We start from the raw sequence: 21,759 nt of genomic DNA, 5'->3' as shown, positions 1-21,759 counted from the left end.
CTTACCCCAATTAAAATAAGTTTTATCTAAAAGACCAGCAGTAACAAATGCTAGCAAAGATGTGGAGCAAAAGGAACCCTCATATACTGCTGGTGGTAATACAAATTACTATAGCCACTGTCGAGAACAGTTTGGAGGCTCCTTACTAAACTAAAAATAGAGCTACCATATGACCCAACAACCCACTGTTGGGTATATACTCAATGGAAATGAAATCAGTACATTAAAGAGATACCTGCACTCCCGTGTTGGCTGAAGCACTGTTCTCAATAGCCAAGATTTGGAATCAACCTAAAAGCCCATCAACAGATGACTAGGTAAAGAAAATGTGGCACATATGTACAATGGAGTACCGCTGAGCTATAAAAAGACTGAGATCCTGTCATTTGCAACAACATGTATGGAACTGGAGGTCATTATGTTAAGTGAAATACATCAGGCACAGAAAGACAAACATCACATGTTCTCACTTATTTGTGAGTGCTAAAAATCAAAATTGAACTCATGGAGATTAAGAGTAGAAGTACAGTTAGCAGAGGCTGGGAAGGGTTGTGGGAGGTGGGGTGAAGTGGAGATGGTTTAGGCTGTAAAATATTATACTTAGAATAAAACCTAGTATTCTATAGCACAACAGAGTGACTACCTATAGTCAATAATAATTTAATTGTCCATTTTAAAATAACTAAAAGAGTACAATTGGATTGCTTGTAACACAAAGAATAAATGCTTGAGGAAACAGATATCCTATTTTCTATGAGGTGATTTATTACTTATTGCATGCCTGTATCAAAGTATCTCATGTACCCCATATATACACCTACTATGCACCCACAAAATATTTTTGAAAATATTTTCAGTGAGATATATATATATATATATACACACACACACGTATGTATGTATGTATCATCCACTGCCCACACAATGATGATACTCCTTTATATTTCTACCAACTGTGTGTAAAGTTCCAGATCCCAAACTCTTGAAAATACCTATATTTGATGGAAAGAGAGGAAACCTTATCCACTTCAAATAATGACTTCAGGGTTAGTGAATGAAAACTGTCTAAAAAAATTATTTATCCAATCAACACTTATAGAATTTACCACCAATGCAATATATGGAGAATATATAAAGAAGAAAATAATAATAATAGCAGCTGCTACTTGTATGCCAAGAACTATCACAAGCTCTTTTCCCATTTAACCCTCAAAACAATTCTATAAGGAAGTTATGTTAATGTTCTCAAGCAGAGCTGGATCTACTATGCATCAAGCACTATGTTAGACACCATCTATACATTCTCTCATTTAATGTGATTGAACTCTTACAAATAAATCAAATCCTAAGGGAAATGTTAATCTCATTTTACGAAAGAGAACATTTTTCCAGATCTTGAAAAGGGTTAAGTAAATTATTCAACGTCACCTAGCCAGTTGGCATGGAAGTTTACAATTTTCTAGAGATAAGAAATGTATATAAATTAATATGTACCAAGATATAAAATCAATACTCTCAAACATTAACTTACTCCTGATTCTTCAGAACTGCATGTTTTCACCATGTTTTGAAGAACATCAATCAGTTGACATAACAGTACTCCATTATCAAGTTCTTCCAATAATTTTTCTGCCTTAACTTTAATACCTAAAAGCATATTTCCAGATCAGACTCTAAATACTCTTAGAAGGTACAGTTAAATAACAAATAATGACAAGTTAACTTATGATACTGAAACAAAAATAACTGTAATGCAGAAGTACAGAAAAAGAAAATTCACATCAATTGTATTTCATTTAAGATTAAATAAATTAACTGCATGTTAATATTCCTTGCACAAGAAAAAGAGTATCTATAAATAAGATGGACTTATTGCAATTTTAAAATTAAAGACAATACCATAACAAATACCCAGGGAATACCAACTGTTTACTTCTAGAATACCTTCTTTAAAAGCATGATTAAAATTACACAATAAACTCTAAACATTATCCATCAAACTGATAATAGATAACTATAGTGGGTATTTGGTATTTAATTACCTTGGAAGGGCTATTAAGATATTCTTTTTCGGCTGGGCGCGGTGGCTCAAGCCTGTAATCCCAGCACTTTGGGAGGCCGAGGCGGGTGGATCACGAGGTCAACAGATCGAGACCATCCTGGTCAACATGGTGAAACCCCGTCTCTACTAAAAAAATTACAAAAAATTAGCTGGGCATGGTGGCACGTGCCTTTAATCCCAGCTACTCAGGAGGCTGAGGCAGGAGAATTGCCTGAACCCAGGAGGCGGAGGTTGCGGTGAGCCGAGATTGCGCCATTGCACTCCAGCCTGGGTAACAAGAGCAAAACTCCGTCTCAAAAAAAAAAAAGATATTCTTTTTCATGAGAATCTGATTAATTCTATATAAAATTATTTAAAGTAAAATTTTTCTGGGGAGAAAGTTTAAAGCATTCAACATATTCTCTAACAGAGTAAAAAATATGATGTCAGACATTCTCCAACCCGACATTTCTGCCGAGGTTTCATATGCCTCTATCCTTCAATGACTCAGAAATTGTAATCATTTTTCCTACAGTTTATGTTTCACTCAAAAGTTCATGGCTTATAAAAGACTCAGGTGGGTAGGGGAGAAATCAGTAAAAAAAAATTCAACCAATACACTTTTTAAAGATTATCTTAATATTAACAATGAAAATGTCAATTATTCAAAGCTTACAGACCTCTTCAGTTAAATCTCAAATTTCCTACCATTCAAGCCCCAAGATTCAGAGTGAATCAGAGTATTTCCCCAGCTGAAATGTAAGCTTGGTGAGAGCAAGGGCATTGAATACTCACTAGAGTATCCCCAGCATCTACAACAATCACTCCTTGAAAAAGAGTAAGGCTCTCAATGAATACATATTGAATAAGATAATTCAATTTTGGGTATTGTTTCAAGCCTTACCTAATAAACCAGATAACCAGATTGACAGATCTTCTTGCATGGGCAACAGAGTGGCTTCATGCCTCACAGCTATCCACTCATCATACTGACAAACATTAGCCAATCCTGGTCCATGTCTGGGAGTCAGAGGACTCCGTGGACTTAGAGGCAGATCTTCTCCAAACCATACCTAAGGAAAAATAAAACAATCAACCAAATGAACATAACTTTTGCTAAAAGTCATCATAATCCACAATAGTATTTAAATGATGACGCGCAAATCATACATAATACACACATATAAAAAACTTCTGTAGCTCACAGCAAATATATAAATTAGAAGTAAACTATTAGTCCTAGACATGTAAGCATTTTCTTTTCTTTCTTTTTTTTTTTCTTTGAGACAGGGTTTCATTGCTGCCCAGGCTAGAGTGCAGTCATGAGATCATGGCTCACTGCAGCCTCGACTCGCAGGCTCAAGCAATCCTCCCACCTCAGCCTCCTGAGAAGCTGAGACACAGGCACATGCCACCAGCTAATTTTTAAATTTTATTTATTGCAGAGATGTGGCTTCCCTATGTTGCCCAGGCTGATCTTGAATTCCTGGGCTCAAGTGATCCTTCTGCCTCACCTCCCAAAGTTCTGGGATTATAGGTATGAGCCACTGCACTCGTCCAAGACATTTTGAATATTCAATATTGTGGTCAATGTAAGAAAACCCCTAATTAATTAATGGATTCTACTATTGAGCCAAGAGGGTACAATTCAACAAATAATATTTTTCCTTCACTTGTTATCTGAGTAAGCTTAACAAGTTACTTGACCAGAGTTTTAATATCTTAGCTGTAAGATGGGTCCTGCCTCATAAAATATACCTTTGTAGCATCTGGCATTGAGCCCAGCAGATAGAAGAGACTCAATCAACATTTGCTGAATGAATAAATAGCATTTTGAAAACTTCAAATCACAATAACAGTGTTATCTTAAAAAAAACAATTTCTAAATAGTTTAAAACAAGTGGGTGGCAAACTATAGTCCATGGGACAAATCTAGTCTCACCTGATTTTGTAAACCCAGAAGCTAAGAATAATTTTTAATTTTAAAATGGCTGTTATGAGGCCAGGCACAGTGGCTCACATCTGTAATTCCAGCACTGTGGGAGGCTGAGGCAGGTGGATCACGAGGTCAGGAGTTCAAGACCACCCTGACCAATATGGTGAAACCCTGTCTCTACTAAAAATATAAAAATTGGCCAGGCATGGTGGCATGAGCCTGTAGTCCAAGCTACTTGGGAGCCTGAGTCAGGAGAATTGCTTGAGCCCAGGAGGCAGAGGTTGCAGTGAGCTGAGATCACACCACTGTTCTCCAGCCTGGGTGATAGAGTGAGACTTTGTCTCTAAAAAAAGAAAAAAAAAAAAAAAAGCTGTTAGGTAAGTAACTGCATAATATCTCAGTTTTGCCTACTGGCCCACAAAGCATGAAATACTATCTGGCCAATTCACTATAAATTCACTATGAATATAAAATTCATCTATAATTTTACAGATGTTATAATCAACATTTGCAAAATTTTGAAATACAATTAGAGATTCTTTAATGTAAGATTATTTATAGAAAAGGCTGTATCAATTCTTCAGATTATAAAAGCAATCATGTCATTATAAAGTCACCTTTTTTAAAACAGATATAAATATCTCTTGTCCTTCCCCTTCTTGAACAACTTAGAAAGAAATAATATTATTAGAGCCCAAGTGAAATGCATAGGAGATTTTCAGAGCTGGGTGGCTTGGAATGGAGACTCAGAGCTTGAGTGAGGTGAGAGGGCGTCTGGGTATGGGGGCAGCCCTGTGCAAGATGTCAGACCCTGAGTAGAATAAGGAAGGCATCCACTTGGGGGCAAAGGGGGAACATTCCAATACAGAGTGCCAGAGTCCAAGTGAGCTGAGCATCTACCCAGGGTGCAGGTGGCAGCAACAATGGGAGAATTTATCAACACATGAGGATTAATCAAATGGGAGCCAATCTTCTCATTGAAGAGAGGTTCAAACATGGAATGAGAGAAGTAAGAATGAATCCTTTGGTGTTGAATTAGAATATCTCTTATCTGAAAGCAAAGAAACTCTCAAAGAGTGCCAAAAGGATACCTAAGCCAGCATGAAGGGACTTCTGCTGAACTGAGGGCAATTTGAGCATTGAGATAAATGACAGAAATGGATTACATTACACTGAATAAAATAGGAAACTGTGAGTTAATACAGATATAAATGAACACACTGAAATTTTAACAAGAATGGAATTTTTACACAGTTTCAAAGTACCTGCACAAAAAATACTTACTACAAAGGGAAAAAGAGTAATTTTACAGTTCAGAAATCTGACAGACAGCATTGTAACCTAATGATGGAGGTGAACTCCATCAATAATGGAACAAATCAAAATCGTATGCCACCTGATAGGATGCAATGAGAAAAATTGCTACCCAATATGCATAACCTGAGTTTAATCATGAAAAAATGTCAAGCAAAACCAAACTGAGGGGCTTTCTACAAAGTAACTGGTCTGGAGTTGCTTTCTGTACTGAGGGCGCTCAGGCAAACATGATGAACGTTCCTAAAAACCTGCCAGACTTTCTGCAAGAAGTGTGGCAAGCACCAACCCCACAAAGTGACACAGTACAAGAAGGGCAAGGATTCTCTGTATGGCCAGGAAAAGCAGTGTTATGACAGAAAGCAGACTGGCTAAGGTGGGTAAACTAAGGTGATTTTCCAGAAAAAGGCTAAAACTACAAAGAAGGTTGTGCTAAGGCTTGAGTGTGTTGAGCCCAAGTGCAGATCTAAGAGAATGCTGGCCAGTAAAAGATGCAAGCATTTTGAAGTGGGAGGAGATAAGAAGAGAAAAGGCCAAGTGATCCAGTTCTAAGTCTCAGCTTTTCTTTTATGAAGACAATAAAATCTTGAGCTTGCATTTTTTTTAAAAAGTATCAAAGTAATTAAAGACAAGCAAAGACTGACATACTGTTTCAGCCTAATGAAAACTAAAGAGACATGAAAACTAAATGCAACACATAACTGAACTGGATATTACTGGGACAACTGGCAACACTTGAAAGCAGTCTGCGTATTAAATGGTAGTACTGCAGCAGCATTAATATCCTGATTCTAATTATTTCATTGTGGTTGTGTAGGAAGATGTCCTTGTTTTTGAGAAATACACACTAAAATATCCAGATGTAACAGAGCATTAGATTTGCCACTTCCTCTCAAATGGCTCAGGCAAACAAATTTCTCTGTACTACACTTGTGATGGCTTTAAAACATTTTTTTTTAACTTATTAAAAAAAAAGTTTAGGTAAAAGGAATACCAAGTGAATCTAGTCTTTTCTTGATTTTTAAATATAGACCATTTTCCCCTTAAAATGTATTAAACTTATTGAGCTTCATTTGAGACAAGTCTTACTACACCAGATCAAAAGTCACAGCAGTACTACAGGTAATGCAGACAAACTGGTGGTGGGGATGGTGGGGTGGGGAAACTACTTCCAACCTCCTACAATGAGAAACAAGTGAGTTATATTTTTTAATCCCAAGGCAAACAAAGAAAATGAATAAACACAAAAGGCATGTGGGGGTAGAGAAATCTAATTTTTTTTTTACAAACCCTGTCAAAGACAAAAAGGAAATGTAAGCTATTTAAGAGACATTTACTTCAGGAATTAGGGTAGGGATTGGGAAATGAATTCCTAAATATATGAGGATCCTATGAATAGGAAAATTATGTTATTTATTTCTCTGAATTCTCTTAAAATTATTTCCAAGGAAGTACAGTAAAGCTTTACTAATTCTTCTCTTTATAAGCATGTCTTACTTCTATTGCAATCCTAGGACTCAGTTTAATGCTTAGCACATAGTATTCAAACATATTCGTTCAATAATTGAGGAATAGATATTAGCATATGACTCTTTGTACCATCAAAATCAAAAAGTATCTTACAATCAATTGTATTTGACAGTCAGTGGAATATATTATTTGTTCATTAACCATCTGGCTGAGCTGAAAAAAGGCAGAGCAGATGTAAATGTTTGTCAAGGAAAGAAGAGCATGAATTAAGAGGGTGGTTTTTTTAAATCATGTATGAAAATGGAGAAGCTAACATTTAAAAAAAAGTCATTCTTACTTCTTATCACATTAGAGAGAAGAGTACATGTTGTATTTTCCTATTATGGCAAGCAGACAACTTTAGTAATCACCTGGGCTAGTCAGCAGAAATTAGTATTAAAAATTAGATATTAACCAAAACTGCACGTATGAAGGTTGTTCTCAAACATGCTGAAAGTTGTCATATTGTCATTAAGAGACATTTAATTCATAGGTAACTCTACAGATTAACTTAGGTACATGCACTTGCTTACACTTAGTCAAAATTTTATGCCTATGTCTAAATGAGCGTTTTCACAGAGAGTGATTTCATAGCCTTTGTTAGATTTTCAAACGGAACTATGACCCCAGAAAGGTTAAGAACTATTGTTCACTGGCTTTTATACTATATATTTATTAACCAGAATGAAGGACACAGATGAATGACAAGAACTATCTTAAAGTATTAAATTAATAAGACATCAATTGATAACAGCTATTCACTTGATGTCTCCTCTCTGCAAGGCACTTAATAACCAAGCAGCTGTCTAATATAATTGGCAGAGAAAGAGGTAGAAATCCTGGGAAGTCCTCACATTCAACAGCAAAAACCTCCATGAGACATGTGAAGGGAGAATAGTCCTAGAAAAAAAAAATCAATGAAGACAGCTCTTGGAATCTGGATCAGAGAAGATTTTATGAAACCATTAGACAAACTGTGAATCTACCATGTTAAGAAAATACTAACAGCCATTAGTGTAGAAATGAGAAAAAACATGGGCAATGTGGCAATGATTAAAAAAAAAAAACTCTATAAGGAATCAAGAAAATATAAGTGATAAGAAACTAATGACATTGCTAAGACTTGGATAAAAACAGGATGAACATAAGTAATCAGTTCAAAAATGATTTTGAGTAATAACACAGCTCTGAGCAAATGCAAGTGAATGTGAGAGGACCCAAAGGTAAAGAATAAGACCTTTTGGGAGTTAGTCATGGACTCCCCAGTCCCCAAAAAAACAGTATGATGGAACTCTATTAGTAGGATAGGAGATTATAGATGCAGTGTATAGGAAGGTGTACAACAGGGTCACATGCAGGGCTGTTCCTAACTATTTGATAAATTCTCTTCTCTAGGCTATCATCCACTGTTATATTGATAAGAGAAAGGAAAGGAGAGAAGAGGAGGAAAAAGAGGAGGAGAAGGAGAAAGAGAAGGAGGAGGAAGAGGAGGAGGAGGAGGAGGAGGAGGAGGAGGAGGAGGAGGAGGAGGAAAGACTAACTGACTTTTACGACATAGATACTATCTCTAGGTTTATATCTGGACAGTTTTATCATACCAAGGATACAATCAAACTTCTGACGTGCTTGCAGGCAATATAGGCAATATATATTCTAGCAGGCCCTTTGCACACGTTATCAAACTGATTCCTCAAAACTATCCTGCAAATTAATCACTATTATCCTCACCATAGAGGTAAGGAAGCAGAGACTCAGAGGTAAGATAACTTGCCAGAATCTTGGAGTCAGAGGGACAGAACTATGATCAGAATCGAAATCTAATTAATCCAAGTTTTTACTTCCCAAAGCACATTTTATTATCAGTTGCTTGCTTCTTTCCAGGCAGATCTTCAGTGTGACTTTTAAGTTAATATTCAATCATGTTCTATTTATACAAAAGAAAGAAAATCTAAAAATAAGAATAATATAGCAAACAATAACTCTGGAAATCACTCAAATATAAGGTTATTTTGGTTGTCTCATTACACCCAGCTTGTATCCCTCCACCAAAAAACCCACTCTTTAAAATTTTAATGCCTAGTCATATACAGACATTTATAGAGCACATGAACAACTACTTAAAATTTTAAAACATACATTTGTTTTCACTGAAAGTTCTTTTAACCGTAAATGCATGCTAAATTGTAATGAGGGGGAAAAAACCACAGAGTATTTCACCTCTTCCCACAGTGGTATAAATAAGATAGACCTGCCAACCCTAAGATACTTTTACACTTGATTTTAGACAAAAGGCCAAGAAGAGATAACCCTAAAGTATTTTTGAATTTTACAAATATTTAGTATAAACAAAAGCTTAGAAGTAAAAGTTTTTGAGAACTAGAAAGTCAAAATATAGTATTTCTGTTATTAAAATGTGATGCTTTAGGCCAGGTGCAGTGGCTCATGCCTGTAATCCCAGCACTTTGGAAGGCCGAGGTGGGTGGATAACAAGGTTGAGAGATTGAGACCATCCTGGCCAACATGGTGAAACCCCATCTCTACTAAAAATAAAAAAATTAGCTGGGAGTGGTGGCACATGCCTGTAGTCCCAGCTACTCAGGAGGTTGAGGCAGGAGAATTGCTTGAACCCGGGAGGCGGAGGCTGCAGTGAGCCAAGATAGCACCACTGCACTCCAACCTGGTGCCTGGCAACAAAGCAACACACTGTCTCAAAAAAAAACAAAAAACAAAAACAAAAAAAACGTGATGCTTTAAAAAACTAGCACAATAAACATTTTGTGATAATCTTGTGTTTGCTAATTATAGTTCAATTATATTAATCTCATAATTTAAATATTTTTTCCAAGAAAAAACTTACTTGAATTGCAGGCTGCATAGTCACCTATATTGAACTGAAATTTCTTTTCTGAAAAAAGAACAAAATATTAACATACAGTTAACAATGCAAGTTTTGTTACTTTCCAAACCCCCAAATTATAAGATTTAGGAACATATTTATTCGTCTGCAAATGCAAAACTTTTCTTCTAGTTAGAATAGCCTGACTACAAGAGAATTCATATCACTCCTTGCTTCTTACTTCATAAAGGACTACTCATTTGAAAAGTAAAACCTGAAACAGACTTTAATATAATATGTAGTTTCTGGCATTAACATCAAAGTAATTCTTGAACCATCTGGACAGTTTTGAAAAAAAATCAACAACAAAATTTAGCTCATATGAAAGTCTCCCAGAATTTTATTTTTCCCTGTGAACATAATGTAAGTATAAATATTACAACAACTGATATTAAAAGTCAAGTATCTTCTGTCATCAAAATCATAACAGGTCATATGGACTTTGCATAAATTAATAAACTTAACTATACGCTTATTCTGTTAAACAAGGTAAACTGTGAACCAAAAGGCACAATGCCTTCCTATAATAATTTTCCAAAGACAAAAAAAAAAGAAACAGCAATTTTAGCTCCCAAGTAGTATTCCTGAAATCTACATGGAAAAATATACTTTAATTTATTGAATTAGGTAATTACAATTCTTTTCTATATTTTCAGAAGGATAAAAGTGAAGAGTTTAAAAACACTCAATAATATAGCATATATAAAATCTAGGATTTTTTTATTGCTATAGCAGCATAAACTAGTTTATTTTTACTATAAACCTCCTTTAAAACATTTTAAGAAAAAATATACAGTAATTATAATACTATATAATGCTATTACTTTCCAATAAAAAGTTATTTTTTCCTCTAAGTTATATCAGACATACCTCATGCACAGTGTCAACTATACATACCACTTTCCTTTCAGGAATATTTCTTCTAGTACCAAAGTTCAACCTGAGCTAAACCATACTGAAAAACCTAATATTATAAGACATTTTCTTTTCAGGAAGGCAAAAGACAACAGAATGTCCTTTTGAATGTCATTTTCTCTTCTCTCCACCACAGCAAAAGGCCAAAGTACAAGTGAGCATTACTAATGAGCTTGTTATGCTTCCCACGAGCTAATTCAGTGGGGAATACATTTTCCTTCAGCATAAATAATCCTTTGTCCCCAACAAAGATCCATTTCTCGGAAATAAGAAGCTTCCAAGACCATTTTTTAAAAATGCAGCAAAGAAGCTGCTCCTATTAAAATGGAGTTCCACATAATCAGACAAGAGCTTTAACAGTTGGAGCTGCCAGCCCAAAACAAAAGAAAGCCTAAATTATAAGGCGTGTGCAAATCAAGAACAGTGACACATTCACAAAGAAGCTATCATAAGAATGTTTAGTAGTTGCACTTTTTGTGAAAAATTCAACAAAATTAGTTTTATGAAAGAATTTATGCATAATATTTGGTAACTTGAACTTCAGCAAAAGAATCTTTACATATATTTTTAAAATCATTCATCTTGCATAACAGAAAAAACTACTTTTAAGATGACAAAAATATAAGCATCTGAATTAACTTTAAAAAATAAATTCCTTAATAAAATACTATGCAGATAAATTATATTTTCATATATGAAATGCTATAATATACACGAACATATGCCTGTAATTGATGAGATTTTATCAGTAATTCATCAATTAAGTAATGAGTACTTACTATGTTACAGATACTAAGAGCCAGTCTTTGGTATTTTCTAGTCATTCACCGTCATCTTTCCAAGATATTTTTGTGTCTCAGGCATTTATTTCCAAGAGCAGTTTCTTAGCTCCAGTCCCCAAACTGTATCACAATCACAATTCTTGCTTCTCCTTCATTTTATTACCTATTTTCCTCTTTTTTATCATTCCCTAAAAATCTCTTTATGTTTCATATAAATCAGTTACACTAAACCAGTTACACTTCATTTTGCATCTTAATTAGCAACATATTGTCCTTATTTTTTGCTTTTGTCTTTCTGTCTTTTTAGAGATGCCTATTTCAATTCTTTGCCAACTTGAGGAAGTCTTTTCCCTTAGATTTGGGGGAAAAAAGACCTCTCATGTAACCAAGCCTAAAACTACACTCTAACCCTGCCAGGAATCTTTCACAAGACACTCTTATGCATAGATAGTGCAAAGAATCCTATACTTCTAAAATTCAAGGAAAATGTTGGAAACACAGAATGTGTTCATCCACCTGAAATTTGACCAGAATTTGAGCCTAACCCATTCATCTTTAAAAATTTCAGTCATGAGGTACTCAAGATTATTTGCATTAAGGCTCTTCATTCTACTCTGACTTCAGATCATAATGAGATTAAAAACACCAACTATTGAACTGATCCTTCGTCCCAAAGATATCGGCTTTGAAACATATATTTTCAATCCTTTCCCACGTTATACGATATGATGGGGAGAATTCCAAGCGTCATGGCGCCATCTGTTACAAATCGGAAGTCAACCAGGAAGACTGGCAAACAACAAAAGCAAAGAAATAAGCTAAGTTTCTTCAGGAAAAAGAATAACATTAATTGCCACTGTACCACATATCCATTCAACACTCAGCCACCAGATTATTGCCAAGATACTCAAGAAGCAAGGATAGGATAAAGTTGAGACAGCGGTTTACTACTGAGGAGAGAGAGGAAAATGACCCCGGAGAAGAATGCACAAGGGCCTTTGAACTGTACCAGTAAGATTTTATTTCAAGATAAGTGGTAAGAACAAAGGTATTATTATACTAGTCTGTATGCCTTTCTGTGTGTCAAAATATTTCATCCTTTTTAATGCTTTATTTAGAAAAATAGCTGAAGAATACATCCTTTCTGATTTACTCAGAAAAAAGTTTCTTAGCTTTAAAATTTTGAGTTAAATGTTTCTTTGCTGCGTAATAAAGAAAATAGAAATACTTTATCTACATCAAACATATTTCATGTATTTCTTAATGCATACTAAAATAACTCACCACAAAGACAGCAGTGGGGTAGTAGAAGGTATCAAACACATCTGATTTGAATTCCAGCTCCAGAAAATACTGCCTACACAATTTTGGAGTAGCTGACTTCTCTAAGCCTCAGTGTTCTGATCTGTAAAATGAGATATGATCATCTCCTTCTTATGACTCCTGTAAAAATTAAATGAGATGATACTTATAAAGTACCTGGCACATAGCACTTAATATATGAATTATGAGTATGGTGATGAGACAAAATTATAGCTCATTTGGGATCATTTATCTGAATGAGAAGAGATTAGAAAACAAAGCTAGTAATATTGAGCCATCATTAAGCACAAGTTGGAAAGCTTCTTTTACTAACATAAAAATAAATAGAGTTACAAATGAAAGAAGCTTTAAAATACCCACATCATAATTGGCAGGACACTCAGATAAAAATTTGAGATTGACAACTCACTTTGCTAGAATAAGTATAGGAATTTATTTAACACATACCCTTCGCTCCCTTCAGCCTGTCTCCTCAATATCATCTCTATCAGTATACTTATTTCTGGGGCTATTTAACGGTTTTCACTGTATCTCTTTTCATGTTGTATGCATTCATTTATTTATTAACCCCTTTATTGAGCTAGACACCATAGGCAAGAGACACAGTGATGAACATAATAGACATGTTACTGCCCTCATGGAGCTAATATACCAGTTGGGAAGATTGAAAATAGCAAATATCTAAGTGAATACATAATTCTATTTTTTACTTTTATTTTTTTATTTACCATAAGTTATTGGGGTACAGGTGGTATTTGGTTACATGAGTAAGTTCTTTAGCGGTAATCTGTGAGATTCTGGTGCATCCATCACAAGAGCAGTATAAACTGCACCATATTTATAGCCTTCTATCCCTTGCCCCTCTCCCACTCTTCCCCCCAAGTCCCCAAAGTCCACTAAATCATTCTTACACATATGCGTCCTCATAGCATAGCTGCCACATATCAGTGAGAACATATGATGTTTGGTTTTCTATTCCTGAGTTACTTCACTTAGTATAATAATAGTCTCCAATCTCATCCAGTCACTGCAAATGCTGTTAATTCATTTCTTTTTTATGGCTTCTTACTATTCCATCATATATATATATGTATGTATAAATATGAATATATCTATGTATATGTATATATATGTGGGCATGTGTGTGTGTGTGTGTACATATATATATCACAGTCTCTTTACTCATTGATTGATGAGTGTTTGGGTTGATTCCCCGATTTTGCTATTGTGAATTGTGCTGTTATAAACATGCATGTGCAAGTATCTTTTTCAAATAATGACTTCCTCTGGGTAGATACCCAGTAGTGGAATTTCTGGATCAAAAGGCAGTTCTACTTTTAGTTCTTTAAGGAACCTCCACACTGTTTTCCATAGCATCCGTACTAGTTTACACTCCTACCAGCAGTGCAGAAGTGCTCCTTGTTCACCACATCCATGCCATCGTCTATTGTTTCTTGATTTTTTGATTATGGCCATTCTTGCAGGAGTGAGGTGGTATTGCACTGTGGTTTTGATTTGCATTTCCCTGATCATTAGTGATGTTGAGCATTTTTCATGCTTGTTGGCCATTTGTATACCTTCTTTTGAGACTTGTCTATTCAAGTCCTTAGCCCATTTTTGATGGAATTGTTTGTTTTTTTTCTTACTGATTTGAGTTCGTTGTAGATTTTGGGTATTAGTTCTTTGTCAGGTGTACAGACTGTGACAGTCCTTTGTCATACGTATAGACTGTGCAGATTTTCTCCCACTCTGGGTTGTCTGTTTACTCTGCTGACTGTTCCTTTTGCCGTGCAAAAGCTCTTTAGTTTAATTAGGTTCCAGCTATTTATCTTTGTTTTTATTGCATTTGCTTTTGGGTTGTTGGTCATGAAATCCTTGCCTAAGCCCATGTCTAGAAAAGTTTTTCTAATGTTATCTTCTAGAACTTTTATGATTTCAGGTATTAGGTTTAAGTCCTTAATCCATCTTGAGTTGATTTTTGTATAAGGTGAGAGATAAGGATCCTACATACGGCTAGGCAATTATCCCAGCACCATTTGTTGAAAAGGGTGTCCTTTCCCCATTTTACATTTTGTTTGCTTCAGTTGGTTATAACTATTTGGGTTCATTTCTGGGTTCTCTATTCTGTTGCACTGGTCTATGTGCCTATTTTTATAGCAGTACCGTGCTGTTTAGATGACTGCACCCTTATAGTATAGTTTGGAATTAGGTAGTGTGATGCCTCCAGATTTGATCTTTTTGCTTAGTCTTGCTTTGGCTATGCAGGTTCTTTTTGGTTCCATATGAATTTTAAAGTTGCTTTTTCTAATACTGTGAAGAATAATGGTGGTATTTTGATGGAGATTCTGTTGAATTTGTAGATTGCTTTTGGCAGTATGGTCATTTTCACAATATAGATTCTATCTATCCGTGAGCATGGGATGTGTTTCCATTTGCTCATGTTGTCTCTGATTCATTTCAGCAGTGTTTTGTAGTTTTCCTTGTAGAGGCCTTCTGACTCCTGGTTAGGTATATTCATATATATATATATATATATATATATATATATATATATATATATGTTTGCAGCTATTATAAAAGGGGTTGAGTTCTTTATTGGATTCTCTGCTTGGTCACTGTTGATGTATAGATGGGTGATGTATGGAAGAGCTACTGATTTGTGTACATTAATCTTGTATACAGAAACTTTGCTGAATTATTTTATCTGTTCTAAGAGCTTCCTGGAGGAGGCCTTATGGTTTTCAAGGTAAACAATAATATTGTCAGCAAGTGACAGTTTGACTTCCTCTTTACCTATTTGGTTGCCCTTTATTTCTTTCTTGTCTCATTGCTTTGGCTAGGACTACCAGTACTATGTTGAAGAAAAGTGGTGAGAGTGGGCATCCTTATCTTGTTCTAGTTCTTAGAGGGAATGCTTTCAACTCTTCCCCATTCAGTATTACATTGGATGTTGGTTTGTCATAGATGGCTTTTACTATATTAAGGTATGCCCCTTGTATGTCGATTTTGCTGAGAGTTTTAATCATAAAGTGATGCTGGATTTTGTCAAATGCTTTTTCTGAATCTACTGAAATGATCACTGATTTTCATTTTTAATTCTGTTTATGTGGTATATCACATTTACTGACTTGCATATGTTAAACCATCCCTGCATCCCTGGTATGAAACCCACTTGATCATGGTGGATTATCTTTTTTTTTTTTTTTTTTTTTCTCTGTCACCCAGGCTGGAGCACAATGGTGTGATCTTGGCTCACCTCAACCTCCATCTCCTGGGTTCAAGTGATTCCCCAGCCTCAGCCTCCTGAGTGGCTGGGATTACAGGTATTTGCCGCCACCCCCAGCTGGTTGGTGAGTTCTTATCCATTCTGCAGTTCTGTATCTTTTAAGTGGAGTATTTAGGCCATTCACATTCAATGTTAGTATTGAAATGCGAGGTACCATTGTACTCAATGTGTTCTTTGTTGCCTGTGTACTTTGGGGTTTTTTGTTTTTGCTTTTTAACTTGTATTTTTGTTTTGTAGGTCCTGTGTGACTTATGCTTTAAAGAGGTTCTGTTTTGATTTGTTTCCAGGATTTGTTTCAAGATTCAGAGCTCCTTTTAGCAGTTCTTGTAGTGGTGGCTTAGTAATGGTGAATTCCCTCAGCATTTATTTGTCTGAAAAAGACTGTATCTTTCGTACATATATGATGCTTAGTTTCACTGGATATAACATTCTTGGCTGATAATTGTTTTGTTTGAAGAGGCCAAAGATAGGGCCCCAATCCTTTCTAGCTTGTAGAGTTTCCACTGAGAAATCTGCTGTTAATTGGGTAGGTTTTCTTTTATAGGTTACCTGGGACTTCTGTCTCTTAGCTCTTAAGATTCTTCCTTTATCTTAACTTTGGATAACAATGTGTCTAGGCAAAGATCTTTTTGCAATGAATTCCCCAGGTGTTCTTTGTGCTTCTTTTTTTGGACATCTAGGTATCTAGCAAGGCTGGGGAAGTTTTCCTCAATTATTACCCCAAATATGTTTCCTAAGCTTTTAGAATTCTCTTCTTCCCCAGGGATACTGATTATTCTTCGGTTTAGTCATTTAACATAATCCCAAACTTCTTGGAGACTTTGTTCATATTTTCTTATTCTCTTTTCTTTGTCTTTGTTGGATTGGGTTAATTCAAAGACCTTATTTTCAACCTCTTCTACTTGTTCAATTTTATCACTGAGACTTTCTGGAGCATTTTGTATTTCTAAGTGTATCCAACATCTCTTGAATATTTTACTGTTTTTTTCTTTAAGCTATCCATTTCCTTGAATATTTCTCCCTTCACTTCTTGTATCATATTTTGGATTTCCTGCATTTGGCTTCGCCTTTCTGTGGTCCCTCCCTGATTAGTGTAATAACTAACCTCCTGAATTTTTTTTTCAGGTAAATCAGGGATTGCTTTTTGATTTGGATCCACTGCTGGTGAACTAGTGTGATTTTTTGGGGTTGCTGAAGAGCCTTGTTTTGTCATATTACCAGTGTTGGTTTTCTGGTTGCTTCTCATTTGGGTAGCCTCTGTCAGAGGAAAGGTCTAGGGCTGAAGGCTGTTGTTCAGATTCTTTTGTCCCACAGGGTGTTCTCTTGACGTAGTACTCTCCCCCTTTTCCTATGAATGTGGCTTTCTGTGAGCCAAACTGCCGTGGTTGTTGTCTCTCTTCTGGGTCTAGCCACCCAGTGAGTCTACCTGGCTCTGGACTGGTACTGGGGTTTGTCTCCACAGAGTCCTGTGATGTGAACCATCTATGGGTCTCTCAGCCATGGATACCAGTGCCTATTCCAGTGGAGGTGGCAGGGGGTGCAATGGACTCCATGAGGGTTCTTAACTTTGGTGCTTTAATGCTCTATTTTTGTGCTGGTTGGCCATTTGCCAGAAGGCGGCGCTTTCCAGATAGCATCAGCTATGGTGGTACGGTGAGGAACTGGTGGTGAGTGGGGCCCTAGAACTCCTAAGATTATACGCCCTTTGTCTTCAGCTAGCAGGGTGGGTAGGAAAGGAGCATCAGGTGGGGGCTAGGCATGTCTGAACTCAGACTGTCCTTGGGTGAGTCATTCTGCAGCTGCTGTGGAGGATGAGAGTGAGGTTCCCAGATCACTGGAGTTATGTACCTAGGAGGATTATGGCTGCCTCTTCTGTGTCATGCAGGTTGTGAGGAACCTTATCCAGCTCCCACACAAACTGAAGGGCCAGTCTCACTCCCACTGTGCCCCCTAAACAGCCCCCAGACTGTTTCCAGGCAGACAGCAAGAAGGGCTTGAAAAGGCCTCAAGCTATCTGCCTCCCAGCTGCGAAAGAAAAGGGCTTGGTTCTTTTCTTTTCCACCAGCTGTGAAGTCTGCACACCAGATTTGCACCCTCCACTGAATTCTGGCCAGGAGGCTTCTCACCCCATTCAAATTGTTACAAATTTCACCTGGAGATTTGCTTCTTCCTGTATAGTTTTACCCCCTGCTCCTCTCCCGTTGGATCTCTGTGGTGCCAGCCAGGAATGGCCTGCCAGGATACACAGCAAGCTCCCAGGGCCTTTCTGGTGCTTCCTCTACACCTGTAATTTGCTTGGCTCTCCAAACTGACTCAGCTCCAGGTAAAGGCAGAAACTTCTTGGGCAAAGAAGTTTGCCCAAGACTTTCAGCTTCTCCAGCGGGGTTGCGTGTTCTGGAGAGGAGGGTCTCCCTTTCCCACTTCCACAGTTGGGATGCTCACAGTTTTGAGGGGATCTCCTGGGTCTTGCAGGAGTAGTCCACTTCCTTCATGGGATCTTAGGTCCTTCCAGGATTGTTGGTTTATTCTTGCAGTTGATCTGGAGCTAAAATTCACAATGCAAACCCCTGCCCACTGCTCTGTCCGGAGCTGAGCTGCAATCTAGTCCTACCTCTTGTATGCCATGATCTCCACTCCTTAATGAATACATAATTTTAAATCATAATTTTTTTGATGGAAAGCAGAATGCCCCAACAGAGAAAAATAGCAGGAGCCTACTTGAGGCTTAGAGTGATTAGAAACAATTTTGCTAGGGAAAAAATATGAATTTGAAGAATGACAGGAATCAACCAAGGAATGAATAAGAAGAGTTCTGTGCATAGAGAATAAGCTTTGCAAAGTCTCTGAAATAGTTTGATGTATTCCAAAAACTGAAAGAAGCCAGTATAGCTGAAGCATGGAGAATGTGTGATTTAGAACAGGGTGGAAGAGCTGGGCAGTCACACAAGGACATGTTGAGGAAAACTAATTATTACCCTAAAAGCAGTAGAAGCCACTAATGAATTTTAACTAAGAGAGTAGTGACATGATCTAATTCACAGTTTTGAAAGAAATCTGAAGCCAGGCATGGTGGCTTACACCTGTAATCCCAGCACTTTGTTAGGTTGAGGCTGGAGGATTGCCTGAGGTCAGGAGTTCGACACCAGTCTGGCCAAAAAGGTGAAACCCTGTCTCTATTAAAAATACAACAAAATTAGCTGGACATGGTGGCATGCACCTGTAACCTCAGTTGCTTGAGAGGCTGAGGCAGGGGAATTGCTTAAACCAGGGAGATGGAAGTTGCAGTGAGCTGACATCGTGCCACTGCATTCCAGGCTGAGTGACAGAGCAAAACTCCATCTCAAAAAAATAGATAAAATAAATCTGAGGAAGTGAGAGAAATAGAGGAGTGAAACAGTGATGGGTTTAACAAAGAAAAGGGGGTAAAATGGGAAGTGGATGAAGATGGAAAAAAAGAACTAGGGGAAACAGTGACAGAAGGATAAACAAGTAGGAGTAGAAAAGGTGAGAGCCAATGAAACAGTGTATAAGAAATGAGATGGGAGAGTAGTGTGGAAGAGGGAAGAGTCCACTGCAGTAGTTCAGTAACAAATGGTGGTGACTGAACTAAAATTTAACAGTCTACATTGGAAAGGAGGAGATGGACCTGACATATATTTGGAGTTAGGAACAAAAGGACTTGGCAGTTGTCAAAGATGATGGGCTAAAGGAGAGGAACGTAAGAGCCAGAGTGTCAAGAACAACTCCTAAGTTTCATGCTTAGGGAATTTGAGCAGACACAGAGGCAGCATTTACTGAGATGAGAGTGATGAACAAACTGAAGCAGGACACACAGCATACATGGGTCAAGAGCGCTGTGATTTGGTTACGTTTATTTCAGGAAGCCTATAAAGACATTCAAATAGAAATGTCAACTAGGCAGTCACAAATAAGAACCTAGAACTAAGAAAAAGATTCAGGAGGAGATAAAAATTGTCAGCAAATATTTGGGAGTTAAAGCTATTGGAAAGAATGAAATCATTTGAGGGAAATACAGGAGAGTGACAAGGTCTAAGAACAAGATCTGTAAAAATCCAACATTTACACTTTGGAGGAGGAGTCAGCAAAGGAGGCAGAGAAGAGAGTTGTTTCATGATCTTAACTAATCTAGGTTTATAACTATTTTGATTCCCATCTTTCTAGTAGCCCTTCCTGACTGGCCTGAATTAATTCTGATTGTATCTTTAGCTTCTGAATTCATCTCTCTCCCTATCACTTGCCTTTATGGTGCTATTTTGAGCTATTCCTGTACACTACTTAGCCAAGTGTAAGTCTTCCCAGATTGCTATTGGAAATAGTGTAGACAGAGTATTTAAGTCTAGAGTTTAGGAAACAGTTTTTGTAGGAGAAATGTGACAATACCTAGGAAAAACTGGTTGTCTCCCTTCTCCATAGTGTTTCTACTATAGAAGAAATGTGACAGTAAAGTTTAGAAGCAGCCACATAGTGAATGGCATCTGGTGGGGGACCTTTTTTGATATCATTTATTATTTATTATTTATGTGACCTGCACTGATATATAATTTTGCCTCTCACCCAACATGTTCCAGGTAAAATATGTACAACGATTATGGTCAAGGTACCATCAAGCGAGCTGCCTGATATAACCAGAGGAATTACTAAGGAAAAAATGACTAAGGTTGGTGTGTAGGCAGAGGTTTCAAGTTAACAGGAAAATAGCTATGCCAAGGAGCAAGGATTCTGATAAATGAGCTACTACTCAGGAATTCATACAACTGCCCTAGAGGACATAAACATTTTTACACCTTAAATCAGCTCCACATGTGGTAAACAGAATGATCTCAAAGTTACCTACGTCCTAATCCTCAGAACCTGTGAATATGTGACCTTACAAGGCAAATGGAACCTTTTAGATTAATTAAACTAAGGATTTTGAGATGGGAGATTATCCTGGTGGACCCAATGTAGTGACAGGAGTTCTTTTAAGAGGGATACAGAGCTGCTCTGCCTATGGAGTAGCCATTCTTTACTCCTTTACTTTCTTAATAAATTTGTTTCACTTTACTCTATGTACTTGTCCCATTTCTTTCTTGCATGAGATCCAAGAACCCTCTCTTGGGGGTAAAGAAAAAAAAGAGGGATGCAGAAAGGTCAGAGTCACTGAAGGTGATGTGAGGACAGCTGCAGAGAGACAGGAGAAGTCATGATGGAAGAGCAACAGAGAGAGAGAGAGAGACTCCAGCTACAGGCTGGGAAGATGGAGGAGGGAGTCAAGGAATGCAGGTATCAGTGGAAACTGGGAAAGGAAAAGAAGTCTCCCCTGGAGGCTCCAAAACCAGCACCACCCTGTCAGTACTTTTTAGCACTGAAAGACTCTGAGTTCTGCTTGTTAAACTGTAGGATATTGAATTAGTGTCGTCTTAAACCACTAAATTTGTGGTAATTTGTTATAGCAGTGACTAGAAGCTAATACACCTTTTTTTTTTTTTTTTTTTTTCCATTCTGGTCTTTATTTTAGGACATGTAGCATGTTTTAACAAATCAGTTTTTCATGGGCAACCTTTTGAAACATCAGAAGAAATACAATATGTTTTTCATACATTACTCATCACTATAAATTCCCTTTCAAATCAATCTAAGTAGCAGAGCAGAACAATGAGTTTCCACATACTGACCTGTGCAACACTGACAGTTACAATTAAGGTATCCAGAAAGGTTGAAAATTAAGGTTTATGGCTGGGCACGGGGGCTCACACC

At 37.0% G+C, this 21,759-nt stretch overlaps 1 protein-coding gene across 5 annotated transcripts in view; it reads right to left on the bottom strand.

Annotated features, from left to right (window-relative positions):
• The window catches only part of GAS2L3 (growth arrest specific 2 like 3), a 61,034-nt gene that overhangs the window by 30,359 nt on the left and 8,916 nt on the right, over window positions 1-21,759 (bottom strand). Inside the window, exons 2-5 of one of the 5 annotated variants that reach the window (XM_035257370.3) lie at window positions 12,678-12,836; window positions 9,658-9,705; window positions 2,946-3,114; window positions 1,532-1,647 (exon numbers count right to left, since the gene is read on the bottom strand). In XM_035257370.3, the coding sequence (XP_035113261.3) occupies window positions 1,532-1,647; window positions 2,946-3,114; window positions 9,658-9,675 (303 nt within the window). In that variant the 5' untranslated portion in view covers window positions 9,676-9,705; window positions 12,678-12,836. Of the gene's footprint in view, window positions 1-1,531; window positions 1,648-2,945; window positions 3,115-9,657; window positions 9,706-10,566; window positions 10,754-12,677; window positions 12,837-21,759 lie in introns of those variants that run through there. The other 4 variants (XM_035257371.3, XM_035257372.3, XM_035257373.3 and 1 more) reach the window with 4 other exon arrangements.

The sequence above is a fragment of the Callithrix jacchus genome, chromosome 9 (genome assembly GCF_049354715.1).
Source record: "Callithrix jacchus isolate 240 chromosome 9, calJac240_pri, whole genome shotgun sequence".
NCBI lineage: Eukaryota > Metazoa > Chordata > Mammalia > Primates > Cebidae > Callithrix > Callithrix jacchus.
This window is presented reverse-complemented; position numbering and strand designations above follow the sequence as displayed.